Here is a 14,489-nt window from a genome sequence, read left to right as displayed (position 1 = left end):
AAGAGCAGTGCAGTCTGGAGACTCAGTCTGAAGCAGTCAGAGGACACAGTTTGAGGACAGGATCGCCCTTTGGGTCTGAGGATTCAGTAGAGGTAAAAGGTCTCCCTAGTGGCTGACTGCTCTGCTTCTCTGATCTCTCAGCTTTCACCCCCTAATATCTGACCCTGGGTTTTTTTGTTTTTTTTTTTTTTTTTTTTTCCAAGACAGGGTTTCTCTGTAGCTTTGGAGCCTGTCCTGGAACTAGCTCTTGTAGACCAGGCTGGCCTCGAACTTACAGAGATCTGCCAGCCTCTGCCTCCCGAGTGCTGGGATTAAAGGTGTGCGCCACCGCCGCCCGGCCTGACCCTGGGTTTTTATAAGAACAATAGAACTTGTGCTACTCTTGGAAGTTGTCGTCTGACCTCCACATGTGCACTCTGTGGTTGTACATGTACATGTGTGCACTTGTACATGCACGCATGCACACACACAGAGCAAATGGTTTTCTTTTTGAAACAGGGTTTTTCTGTGTAAAAAGTCCTGGTGTCTTGGAACTTACTATGTAGACCAGGATGGCCTTGAAATCACAGAGATCCTCCTGATTCTCCCTCCCAAGTACTGGGATCAAAGTTCTTGAGGCTGTGCTCTTCAGTTGGCGGTTTTGTTCTCTGAGAGGTGGTCACATGACTGAGATTGTACCAGGGCCCCCTGACCTTAGCACAACTGACTCCATGGCGGAAGTACCATTCAGGCTATGAAACTCAGCACATAGACAGCGCCACCTGCCAAAACTAAAACAAAGACTTAACCAAAGTCTCATCTGTCGTGAGAATAGCAGTGTGCCCGCTAGTGTTTAGTCTACTTTTTTTTTTTTTTTTACACAAGGAACTGATTGTATGTTTTATTTTTTTTTATTTTTTTTTTTTACAGACTTGCAAGCATCATTTAATGGATCTTTGCAATTCTTTTTTTTTGTCTTTCACATTGCTTTTTTTTTTTGAGGGGGAGGGGGGAGGGGGGGGGAGAGGGGGGAGGGGGGGATGAGGGAAATAAGGGAAAGAGAAGGAAAGAAGTAAGAAGCAGACAACTAGGAAAGAACAAGAAGCCTAAGCAACCTCCCCTCCCCTACTCCTACCCAGTTACCCTCCCCTCCTTCTCCCACCTTCCCTCCCCTCCCCTCTACCCATACCTCCCCTCCCTCCCTCTCAAGGCCAAGGAGCCATCAGGGTTCCCCACTCTATGCTAAGACCAAGGTCCTCCCAACTCCCCCCAGGTCCAGGAAGGTGATCGACCAAGCTGAGAAGGCTCCCACAGAGCCCTTCCATGAAGAACAATCAGAGCCCAGAGCCATTGTCCTTTGCTTCTCAGTCAGCCCCCGCTGTTCGCCACACTCAGAGAGACGGGTTTGGTCGCATGATCCATCAGTCCCATTCCAACTGGAGTTGGTGATCTCCCATTAGTTCTGTCCCACCATTTCCATGAGTGAACGCACCCCTCTCGTTCCTGACTTTCTCCCTCATGTTCTCGCTCCTTCTGCTCCTCATCGGAGCACTGGACTGAGCTCCCAAGGTCCCGATGAGGAGCAGAAGGAGTGTTTAGTCTACTTAACAGAAGGCAGAGTCATCAGAGAGGAGGAAACCTCAACTGAGAAAATGACCAGCTTCGTAGGCAAGCCTGAGGGACATTTTCTTGATTAATGATTGCTGTGGTGAGGATGGTGCTCTCCTTGGACAGGGGTCCTGGGGCACAGAAGAAAGCAGACTAAACAAGCCATGGAAAGCACGTGTTCCTCCACGGCTTCTGCTTCAGTTTCTGCCTTGAGTTGTAAGAGAAAATAGACTATTTCCTCCCCAAGTTGCTTTAGCCATGGTGTTTTGACATAGAGCCATGATGTGTGTGTGTGTGTGCATGCCAGTACTCAGATCAGTTCATGATCTGCCTGGGAACCAACAGTTCCACCTACAATTAAGAGGGTCTTCCCACATCAGTTAACATAATCAGAACAATCATTGGTCTGTCCAGAGGCCTTCCATCCAGGTGATCCTAAATATTGTCAAGGTGACAATTAACATTAGCCATCATCGCTGCACACCCTGATCTCAGATAACCAAAACTGTGAGAAAGTGGAGTCTGTGAAAATTCATAGTAGTGGCTGAAGAAACTGAGACTGAAAAAATACTTTATGCATAACGGGTCCTCAGTGTTAGTCGTCTTTCTTCCTCTGGGGTCATAGGGTGACCAGCTGGGATTGCCAGCAGATCACAGATTCCCTAGATGTTTCTGCTGCTTCCCCTCCAGACAGTCTTTGGCTGCTTGGGAATGCTGTGTAGATGAGGCTGGTCTTGAACTCATGGAGCTCCACCTGCCTCTGTTTCCCAGGTCTGGCTGTTTCTTCATTTTTATGTGCCCCCTTTTTCTTAGAAGATTATAACACATAGACAAACTTTAGTACTAATTTCTATCACTATAATTTTAATTTTTATACATCTCATATCATATAGTAAAAACCAAGGAACTATAATTTTATATATAAAATGGCATTTCATCAGTTTCAACGGGGTTAGAATTTGCTTTAGTCAATAAATAGTGTATTTTGTTACTTAATCTAATCACCCAGTCTTCTAAGTTGGTAAGTTTTATTGCTGTATGTAGTGCCTCAGTTAACACTGTGATGTCTTGTTTTATCTAAAATTATTTCATCGAATAAAGTGCTTTGAACTAGTGGCACAAGGAATAATGCCTTTATAAGCAAGTGCCTTTAAGTCACGACTTCATCTATGGGCATGTAGTTGATGAGGTAAAAAGAAGTGGCCCTGGCTTTTGTCCTACCTGATCTTGAATGGGTCACTTCTTTTTGAATTTCAGTTTCTCGTGTATAAAATTAATGTGTTGGGGGCTGGAGAAATGGCTCAGCTGTTACAAGAGAACTTGCTGTTCTTCCAGAGGACCCAAGTTTAGTTCTAAGTACCCACATCAGGTGGTTCACAACAGCCCCAGGGGATTTGACACTTCTAGCCTCTGCAGGATCCTGCGCACACATGGCTTACAAACATACAAGCACACACATAAAGTTAATCTTTTTTTAAATTAATGCATGGTTTCAGGCAATTCCTTGTGTTCTTTGACTCTGACACCCCACAGTCCGGCACTGAAGCAGCAAAGGCTGATCCGTATGCCCAGGATATACACTACGTTCTCTGGCTCTTTTCTCTAGAAGGCCTGTCTGAGGAAGACTTCCTACCTCTTCCTCAGCCTCTTTGAGGAATCCCATGGCGTCAGTGGGATCACTGCTTTCTCGCTCATCTTAGGGAAGAGAATTTTTTACAACCCAAACATGACACAGAGGGATCTCTGGGATATCTATCTGCTGCAGACAAAGACCTTGGTTGAAGGTCTTGCTTAGGTGGGAAGACATCTGGGAGCCACATACTGAGTATCCTGGGCTTTTTCTGTCCCTGGTGCTCCCCTAGAGACAAAACTGTAAATGCAGCAGAGAAGGCTGTGTCCTGTCTTCCTCAGGCTCTGCAGTTCCCCCTCTGGTTCCAGTGGTGAATTCAGCCTTCTCTTTCTCATGAATTTCAGGCAGCTGACACACAGGAATTTGGGACCAAACTGCACAGATTATTTTATGATACCATCCAGGGCCGACTTCTGCACCACTGCGCATGCAACACAGAACAGGTAAGTGTGACGATAACACTCAGTATTTTAGTGGAAATCTCCCATTCTGATGTGGGAACCCTTAATTCAGGGTGGGTGAGTACAAATGCTTCAGGTCATATGGCTGGCCTTTCAGCAAAGATGCCCTGGCCCAAGAAACGTCGCAGAACCAAGTGCTTTGTAGAAGCCGAGAGCATGGCAGGACACTTAGTTCCATTTCTACCACTGGGTCATTGTTGGCATCATTAGAGATATGATTTAACCTTGCCGAGCTTTGGTTTGGATGCCAGCAAAATAATAATAACGCATGCCTAAAATTGCTGTTGTGAGGCTGTGTCTCATAAAAATCTCCCGTTAGCAGTTCACCCTTCTGGGTGCTGGAGGCCCAGAGCGGGCAGTGGAGGTTTCTACTCCAGCACATTTGGTGACCGTGTCCTCTCACAAGGGGAGATCTTGCCTAGAAAATCTGTATGCCTTCAGATTCCAGGAGTAGCTGGGAGTAAATTGTTCAACTAAAGCCCACCTTTCTGGTTCGCCTGCTCGCCTGCCTTCCCTCCCTCCCTCCCTCCCTTCCCCCACCCTTTTAGTTTTTCAGAACAGGTCTGTCTGTGTAGCTCTGGCTGTCCTGGAACTCCCTTTGTAGGATCAGACTAGACTTGAACTCAGAGGATCTGCCTGCCTCTGCCTCCTGGGATTAAAGGTGTGCGCCATCACATCAGTCTCTGGTTCTCTTGACATTAAAAAAAACCTAAAGTATAAATTAAATAAGCAAGAGACTAAAGATTAAATCATTACACTATGCTTCTGGGAGAGAGAGGGAGAGAGGGAGGCAGAGAGGGAGGGAGGGAGGGAAGGAGGGAGGGAGGGATGGAGGGAGGGATTGGTGTCAAGATGGCTACTTAATGTCAGGCAATAAACAGAATGGTCATTCCTGAGAAATGGAAAGCAAAAAAAAGAAATGTTTTTGAGAACAGGGTCTTAATATATAGCCTTGGCTGGCCTTGAATTCTATGTAGATAAGATTGATGTTAAATTCGTAGAGACCTGTCTGACTTGCTTCTTGAGTGCTGGGTTAAAGTTGTGTACCACCATATCCTCTTGGGGAAACCTTTTTTTTTCTGGTTTTTTGAAACAGGGTTCCTCTATGTAGCCCTGGAACTCCCTCTGTAGACCAGACTGGCCTCAAACTCCGAGATCACCTGCCTCTGCCTCTGGAGTGCTGGGTTTAAAGGCGTGCACCACCATCGCCCAGCTGGAAGAAAACTTTTTTTTATTCAAACAAAAGGATGATTCCCCCAATACAACATACTGTCTAGAGAAAGTATGGAGGCCATCAGAAGGTCCAGGTAAAGCCTGGCAGTCGCCTGAGGTGAACAGTGGGCTGGAGACCTACGGTGCTGCTGTAGTCCATTTGACACTGGGATGACGAATATTTAAGAATAGGAACTCTGGTGGCCTAGGCATACATACACACAAATAAGGACACACGCACACCCATACATATGTATACATAATATACACCATATTAACACAAAATAGAGCTAGAGAAGATATCAGCATCAGACAAAGTAAATGTGAGAGTGGACAATATTACGTGGGATAAACGGGGCCCTTCAGAGTTTGCAAGATAGCTCAGAGGTCAGGGTTCTTGCTGAGAAAGTCTGGAGACCCGAGTTTGAGTCCCAGAGCCCATGCAAAAAGCCATATGTGGTAATGTGTATCTGTAATCTTGGCACTCTTGTGGCCAGATGGAGGGTAAAGGAGGGAGAATCGGCTTGTGGTTCAGCTAGCCTGGAGTAGTACACAGCACAGCAGAAACAGCGAGAGAGACCCTGCCTCAAAAACAAGGTGGAAGGAGAGAACTGACCCTACAGGGCAGTCCTGCAGCCTCCACACTCATGCTATAGCGTGTGTGCTCATAGTCACACACACACACACACACACACACACACACACACACACACACAGAGTCCTGCAGCCTCCACATTCATGCTATAGCATGTGTGCTCATAGTCACACACACACACACACACACACACACACACACACACGCAGTCCTGCAGCCTCCACATTCATGCTATAGCGTGTGTGCTCATATCACACACACACACATACACATACTATAGTAAATAAAAAGAATGTCATTTCTTTTTATTGATTTTTTATTGAGCTCTACATTTTTCTCTGCTTCCCTCCCCTTCAACCCTCTCCCAAGGTCCCCATGCTCCCAATTTACTCAGGAGATCTTGTCTTTTATACTTCCCATGTAGATTAGATCTATGTAAGTCTCTCTTAGTGTCTTCATTGTTGTCTAGGTTCTCTGGGATTATGGTTTGTAGGATGGTTTTCTTTGCTTTATGTTTAAAAACCACTTATTAGTGATTGTGATGACTGTCTTTCTGGGTTACCTCACTCAAAATAATGCTTTCTAGCTCCATCCATTTGCCTGCAAATTTCAAGATGTCGTTATTTTTTTCTGCTGTGTAGTACTCCACTGTGTAAATGTACCACATCTTCCTTATCCATTCTTCAGTCGAGGGGCATTTAGGTTGATTCCAGGTTCCGACTATGATAAACAATGCTGCTATGAACATAGCTGAGCACATGTCCTTGTGGCACGATTGGGCATCCTTTGGATATATTACTGGGTCTTGAGGAAGGTTGTTTCCTAATTTTCTTGAGAAATTGCCACACTGACATCCAAAGAGGTTGTACCAGCTTGCATTTCCACCAGCAATGCAGAAGTGTTCCCTTTTCCCCACAACCTCTCCAGCATAAGTTGTCATCAGTGTTTTTGATCTTGGCCATTCTTACAGGTTTAAGATGGAATCTCAGAGTTGTTTTGATTTTCATTTCTCTGATGACTAAGGATGTTGAACATTTCTTTAAGTGTCTTTCAGTCATTTTAGATTCCTCTGTTGAGAGTTCTCTGTTTAGGTCTTAGAGAAACTTAGAGAAACAGGGATACCCTAAGTGGAACAGGCCTTCAGTAGTCGGAGGGCGGCTCAGAACAGGGCGGAGTTGGGCGGGGCTACAAACTTTCGGATTGGAGGGACCATTTTTTATTGGATAATTTGTTCTTTTGATGATCAATTTTCTTGAGTTCTTTGTATATTTTGGAGATCAGACCTCTGTCTGATGTGGGGTTAGTGAAGATCTTTTCCCATTCTGTAGACTGTCATTTTGTCTTGTTGACCATGTCCTTTGCTGTACAGAAGCTTTTCAGTTTCAGGAGGTCCCATTTATTAATTGTTTCTCTCAGTGTCTATGCTTCTGGGGTTATATTTAGGAAGTGGTCTCCTGTGCCAATGTGTTCAAGTGTACTTCCCACTTTCTCTTCTATGAGGTTCAGTGTGGCTGGCTTTATGTTGAGGTCTTTGATCCATTTGGACTTGAGTTTTGTGCATGGTGATAGATATGGGTCTATTTTCATTCTTCTTCATGTTGATATCCAGTTATGTCAGCACCACTTGTTAAATATGCTTTCTTTTTTCCATTTGATTTTTTTTTTGTTTCTTTGTCAAAAACCTGGTGTTCGAAGGTGTGGCGGATTAATAGCTGGGTCTTCAATTTGGTTCCGTTGATCCTCCTGTCTGTTTTTATGCCAACACCAGGCTGTTTTCAGTACTGTAGCTCTGTAGTAGAGCTTTAAGCCAGGGATTGTGATGCCTCCAGACATTCTTTTATTGTACAGGATTGTTTTGGCTATCCTGAGTTTTTTTAATTAATTTATTTTTTATTAAAAATTTCCGCTTCCTCCCCACCTCCCATTTCCCTCCCCCTTCCCCACTCCCCTCCCCTTCCCTTCCCCCCTCCATCCAGGTCTAGGAAGGTGAGCATCCAAACAGGCTAGGCCCCCCCCAAAGCCAGTACATGTGCTTTTCCATATGAACTTGAGTACCGAGGAACGTCATTTCATACTGGTGAAATATTTGTCCTGAAGATACTGTAGATGCTACTCAACTTACAGCAGCTGGATTACAATAACCCATCATATTGGTTTTTTGTTTGTTTTTGGTTTTTTGAGACAGGGTTTCTCTGTGGCTTTGGTGCCTTTCCTGGAACTAATTCTTGTAGACCAGGCTGGTCTCAGGCTGGTCTCGAACTCACAGACATCCACCCGCCTCTGCCTCCCAAGTGCTGGGATTAAAGGCATGCACCACCATATGATGGGCTTTGACCCCATCATATTGTGTGATGTTTTTATTCTTCTGGCTTTTTGGGGGGTTCCACCACCTACCTCCCAAATAAATCACTACACAGATGGCTTAATCTTAGTTATGAATGCCTGACTTAGCTTTCTTGTTTCTAGACAGCTTTTCTTATTTTTAAATTATCCCCGACTACCTTTTGTCTCTGGGCTTTTCCCTTTTCTTACCTTGTCTGTCTGTCTGTCTTTCACTCTTATCTGGTGGCTGGCTGGGTGGCTTCCCGACCTCCCTCCTCCTCCCTTGTTCTCTCATTGATCCTTCTCTTCCTAGTTTCTCCTATTCATACTCTCTGCCTGCCAGCCCCGCCCTGTCCTTGTCTTCCCTGCCTCACTACTGGCCATTCAGCTCTTTATTAGACCATCAGTGTTTTAGACAGGCGCAGTAAACACAGCTTCACAGAGTTAAACAGATGCAGTGTAAACAAAGTCACACAGCTGAAAATAATATTCTGCAATACCATCATAAACCCTTCATAGGTAAAATTTCATTTAATACAGCTAACTAACTGAATGCCATAGCCAGCCTTACTCACATGTGTTCAGACACGACAGCTCTCATCTGGGAGAAGCCACCTTTTTACACAAGTACACAAGCCACGGGCTTATGGCCGGCTCACTGAAATGGGGTGCAGCAGTGTGCGGTGTACACCTTAAAAAAACAAACAAACCCCAAACAAACCAAGAAAAACAAAAAACAAAAGGAAAGAAAATTAAAAGGAAGTGGATGGGGTAAGCCCCAGAAAGACAATTGAATGTGAAATCATTGTGAAGCCAAAATTCCATGCCAAACCATCATTAACCCAGGGGCCGTCTATAGTCCTAAACAGCACAGACCTTTTGAGAAGACTCTAAAATACAGGAAACAAAATGAAGAAAACTCTTAAGTACAAAGAGCTAAATCAAAATATGCTCAAAGATTTTAACATACTTCTCACAATAATTGATCGGACGGGTTGGGGGGGGGAGGGCTGGAGAGATGGCTAAGAGGGTTAAGAGCATGCCTGATCTTCCAAAGGTCCTGAGTCAATTCTGGCAACCACAGGTGGCTCACAACGATTTGTAATGAGGTCTGGTGCCCTCTTCTGGCCAGCAGACATATACACAGACAGAATATTGTAATATTGTATACATAATAAATAAATATTTTTTAAAAAGAATCTTAAAAAAATAATTGATTGGACAGGCAGACAGGAAATCAGTTAAGTCTGTATAAGATTTTAATAGTCCTATCAATGTGACTTAACTGATGTTCATGAAAACACTTTACCCAACCATGGACAAATACAGTTCTTCCATGTACATAGGACACATCCAGCAGGACAAAGTGTATTCTAGCCACTGCATACTTCTATATTAGAAAAGATCATATTTCCAGTTATTAGATATCAAAATCAGGAGACCACATTCCCAGCCATTAGATAGCTCTTGATATACCTAAACTTATTTAAAATAATACAAATGTACGTTTTACATTTTTATTACATCTATTTGTTGATTTGCATGTCTACGTGTGTGCTGTGGTGCATATGTGGAGGTCAGAGGACAACTTGCAGTTTTCCCTCCTTCCGCCGTGTTTCAGGGCTGAACTCAGGTAGACAGGCTCGGCAGCAAGTGCCTTTACCCCGTGAACCACCTTGCTCCGACGTCTGTGGTGTGTGTGTGTGTTAACACTTATTTGTGACACTTGCTATGGTGCACAGTAATCAGAGAGATGACTTGTAGGAATCAGGGCCCTCCTACAGATATGGAACTCAGGTGTGGTGGCAAGCTGAGCCACATCACCAGCCTCCAGGTATGTTTTGTCCACATTATAACTAAAATAAAACTAACAACAGAAAACCATCTAAAAGATTCTAAAGTGTTTGGAAATAAATGAGGTGTACTTTAAGACTGTAGCTAACGTTGCAATACCCAGAGGAAAGAACAGTCTCAGCACAGTAACCTTGCCTCACGCGAATGACTGACGTGTATGACTGTAGCTAACGTGGCGATCCCTGGGGGGAAATAACAGTCTCAGCACAGCAACCTTGACGTCCAGTGCTGCTCACTACAACAGAAGAGCAAGCTGCACAAATGGAGGAAATGAAACAATAAAGAGCCAAGTAGAGACCAATACGAACTATAAAGAAAAGCCCCTGGAACTAAAATGTTACTGCATCGGGATATTAACACAGCTGTAAGCAGGTGAACCCAGAATAAAAGGAGAGGGCCGTGTGTCGCGCACGCCTGTAGTCCTGGTACTCAGGAGGCTGAGGCAGGACCATGGAGAGCCGAAGGCAGGGCTGGCTACATAGTGAGTTCAAGACCAGATCCATCTGCATAGCAGCAGTGCCTTCTCTCGGATTTCTTTTAAACCATAAGATGACACTATCAGAAATTAGAGATGTGGCATCCTCTATTTTTTGAATTATTTATCAGGAGAGAAGGAACAGCTATTTGGCAGGATGATGAAATGGGCAATTCACTGAGTAAATGTCCCTGTGACAAAGGAGAGCCTATGGGAGAAATTGTACTTCTAGTTAAAGATTAACTCCAGCATGTATTTTAAGAGTCCTAGTGAACACACACTTAATAAAAGTGCCCATACAAAACACACAAACTGCAAATAAATTCATAAGCTCATTATCAGTAGTATGAAAATTCAAATAAACATCACAGATATTGGGAATAAAAAGAGCACTGGGCATGGTGTCATGTGCCTGTATCCTCAGCTCTGGCAGCTGAGGGAGGAGGATCATTTAGCCTAGGCCCAACCTGGGCAACATGGAGAAACCCTGCCTCAAAAATGAATAAATAAATAAATATATATATATTTTTTTTAAAGAGGGAGGCAAGTCCTCGGGAAGGCAATGTGGAAGTTCCTTTAGAAGTCACGTCTATACTTACTCTGCCCTAGCTACCCCACCGTGTCACGGAGTCTCGTGCATCCGTGTCAGTACCACCTGTCTGTTGGGACACCAGGCTGGGAACAGTCCTGTGTCTAGAGGGTTGTGGCTAAGCAGCATGATGTGTGTCTATATGGTGGAGCACTCTCAGCCATCAGGGAGAACTACTGACTCACGTGATCCCTGGAGCTGGAGTTGCATGCAGTTGTGAGCTCTTCACTGCTGCGCCATCTCCAGCCCCCACACGGTGTCTCCTCATTTCCTAGAGTGACTTGAACAGACTTTCAGAAGAGAGGATCTTCCGCACTCGTTCTCCCTTTGTCCCTGGTCTACCTGATTGGATAGGGAATCTGCTAGTCACAGGGCTTCACAGCCTTATCAGTGTGCCTTTGTAGGAGGGAGTGACAAGCCCAAGGAAGAGGCACGTCCATCCTTTGTCATTACTTCTTTCCTCTAGAACCAGCCACCGTGTGATAACGCATTGGTGGCGCAATAGCGGCACCCAGTGGCCTCAGGCACAAACTACACGATCAAGGCCCTAGGTCAAATTCTTTTACTTGTGGGCCTATTACTTTGTTTCAATGGCAACTAGCCAACTCACTTAATACAGAATCAGCCCATCTATAGTTTAAGGAGAAATGGGCAGTTCTCTAAGGAAAGGTTTGGTTTCCTAGGGTGCAGACTAGAATTGAATGTTCCATTGTTGAATCCAAGGAGCTATATTTTTGAGGATTAGGCTGCCTCTCTGGAGGCCCAGATATTGATGGGTATGCAACCTGTCTTAGGTGGGTCATCCCTCAGCAAAACCAGTTTGTAAAAGAAGACAGACATGTCTGTTACACAAGATTTCCCCGGCTAGAGTAAGCTGAAACCGCACTGTTTCTTGGGGGCTATCTTTGCCCTTCGTGTGTTCCTGGGAATGCAATTACACAAGGTGAAACTTGTGTGAATAAGCAATGTAGACCAGGTATGGTGGCACACACCTTTTAGGATATGTGCCTCTGAGGATTCTGTCTATGGGGAACCAGCCACAGAAATGGTGAGCAGTGGTTGTAACTGCATAGCTCTGTAGCATAGCCAGGGATGGTAGTGTACACCTTTTACCCCAGCACTTGCGAGACAGGGTCAGCCTGACCTACACAGTAAGTTCCACTACAGCCAAAGCTATGTAGTGAGACTGTGATCTAATTCTTATGTAGGACTTATTTTTGTTGTCTTTCATGACAGGGTTTCCCTGTGTAGCCATGGCTGTCCTGGAACCTGCTCTGTAGACCAGGCTGGCCTCATACTCACAGAGATCTGTAAGCGCAGGCTGCTTGTTCTTCTGTGCCACCCAGACCCGAAATAATCACATAGAAACTGTATTAATTAAAACACTGTTTGGCCAATCATTTAGGTATATTGCAGCTAGCCCTTATATCTTAAATTAACCCATTTCTATTATTTTATATTTTACCATGAGGCTTGTGGTTTACTGGTACCAGCGTGCGGGAGTCTTTCTTCTCCTGCAACTACACGGCGCTCACGGCGCTCCACAACTCCACAACTCTCTCACTTCATCTCTGCTCAGGTTCTCCGCCTGGCTTTACTCTGTTAAGCCACTGGCCAAAAGCAGCTTTTTTATTAACCACTGGCAATAAAACAGAGCATACAGAGGGGAATCCCACATCAGAGATCTGCCTGTCTCTGCCTCCTGAGGGTTGGGACTAATAAAGGTGTGAACCGCCATGCCCCGCTGATTTGTCATTTTAAAGTGTGCAACTCTAAAGGTGCTACTAAGGATCTCATGGTGCTGTGTCCCCCTTCCGAACTCCACCGCACTGAAAACCAGCCCTGCACCCGCTCCTACTCCTGTGTTTCACTTCCCACTCCCCATGCTGTTCTTTGGAGTAGAAATAGCAGATGAGGGCTTAGTTGTTGCTTTTGAGGCAGGCTCTTCTGTATCTGAGACTTTTATCTTTATATGGCCTTTATCTTCCTACGTAGCTGAGGATGGTCTTGAACTCATACTCATTTGCCTTCATCTCCTGCATGCTGGGATTACATGTATGTGCTACTATGCCATTTTATGTAGTGCTAGAGGTTGTACCTGGAACTTTCATGCACTTTTGAGCTATGCAAGTACTCATTTTTCATCTTTTTAAAGATTTCTTTTTATATATTTAATAATTTACATATGCATACAGATGATCAGAGAGACAAAAATTCAAGATCAGCTCTGGGATATATGAGACCCTGTTCCTCAAACCCCCCCCCCCAAATTATTTATTTTAAAACAGACATGGCCAGGCATTATGATGTACGCCTTTCATCCTAGCACTTGGGAGGCAAAGACAGGATGATCTCTGTGAGTTCGAGCCTAGCCTGCTCTACATATCAAGTTCCATACAGTCAGGACTCCATAAAGAGGGGCTGGAGAAATGGCTGTGTTTAAGAGGGACCATCTATTCTCTTTGGGAGTAGGAATGTATCCATAACATGCTACATTGATCAAGGAGTTCTCAGGGCTACCAGCCTTACAGAAGAGGTTGAGTATATTTCTCCTACATAAAAAAAAAAAAAAAAAAAAAAAGGGACCATCTGCTCTTGCAGCAGACCAGAATCACATCAGGCAGCGCACAAACATGTAATTCCAATTCCAGGGGACCTGATGCCCTCTCCTGGCTTCCACACATAATTCACATAGGTCCTAACAAACAGACTGAGTAGGAAGATGGACACATGCACATAAAATGATGAGCAATGCCATACTTCACTGTCAGCAAGTGTCCCAAGTCCAGGGAAGAGCAGACTTGCTGGGAAGGATACAGCGAGAGTTGCACAGGAGGAGGATGCTTTGAAAGTTGGCGGTCAAGTAGAGACTGATGAACTAGGAGGAAGAACGCCCTGTAAATCAACCAAGCCACCAGGCTCACTAAGGCTCAGTCAGACTTCTGCAAACTCACTTGAAATTTCTAATTGTTACAGCACCCGACTCCAGAGAAAAAGCATTCCACCCAGAGCACCGAAGACTGGCATGGGACTATCGGCCAGCAGTCCCATGCGGGTAAGGCGTCTGGACTGAAAGCAGAGAAGTAAAAACCGTGGCTTGGAGCAGTTAGGCTATGCTGCCCCCTGCTGGGATTGGTTGGCTGCCACAGCGACTGTGGGGCTTCCTGAGAGGACTGGAAATCTGTGCGTTGCACTTATTACTGTGTGCATGTTAGCTTTTCTAAAGAAAGTGCATTTGTTGGCCGAGATCCCCAGGAACCTGCTCAGGAAAGATGCGTCACGGCAAAGACGCTGTAAATTTGCACCTGAGGGGCAGAGTGCTTGCCTGTTAAGACCCTGAGCTTGATTCCCTTCCCCTCCACAAATGAACCCATTACTGATAAGCGGAAAATAGTTCTCAACCTTCCTAATGCTGCAATGCAACCCCCAACCATAAAATTATTTTCCTTGCTACTTCATAACTGTAGTTTTGCTACTGTTATGAATCGTGATATCTGATTTGCAACCCCTGTAACAGGGCTGTTCAACGCAAAGGGGTCGCGACCCACAGGTTAAGAATCACTGGCTAAAGCATGCTGACTCGTGTCTGTGATCCCAGTGCTTGGGACATAGATGCAGGGTAACCAGTTTAAGGCCAGCCTTAGTTACGTGACAGCCTGTTTAAATACAACAACAAAAGGCTGCCTCTGTAGAAGCTGCCTAGTACAACACCAGAGACCGAGTTGCTTTCTGCCCGAAGCAACCGGAGCTTAGAATTCATACTA

General features: G+C 44.9%; 1 protein-coding gene and 1 non-coding gene across 16 annotated transcripts in view; both read left to right on the top strand.

Annotated features, from left to right (window-relative positions):
* C1H11orf80 (chromosome 1 C11orf80 homolog) overlaps positions 1-14,489 on the top strand; it is a 122,856-nt gene that overhangs the window by 107,637 nt on the left and 730 nt on the right. For all 15 annotated transcript variants that reach the window (XM_038334572.1, XM_038334580.1, XM_038334564.1 and 12 more), the window contains 2 exons: positions 3,562-3,660; positions 13,702-13,780. In XM_038334572.1, the coding sequence (XP_038190500.1) occupies positions 3,562-3,660; positions 13,702-13,780 (178 nt within the window). The remainder of the gene's footprint in view (positions 1-3,561; positions 3,661-13,701; positions 13,781-14,489) is intronic.
* Positions 13,156-13,285, top strand: LOC119806128. The gene has a single exon (XR_005284158.1). It is a non-coding gene; the product is annotated as a small nucleolar RNA U109 (small nucleolar RNA).

The sequence above is a fragment of the Arvicola amphibius genome, chromosome 1 (genome assembly GCF_903992535.2).
Source record: "Arvicola amphibius chromosome 1, mArvAmp1.2, whole genome shotgun sequence".
Lineage (NCBI taxonomy): Eukaryota > Metazoa > Chordata > Mammalia > Rodentia > Cricetidae > Arvicola > Arvicola amphibius.
Note: the sequence above shows the minus strand (reverse complement) of the source record. Positions and strands in the feature narration are given on the sequence as shown.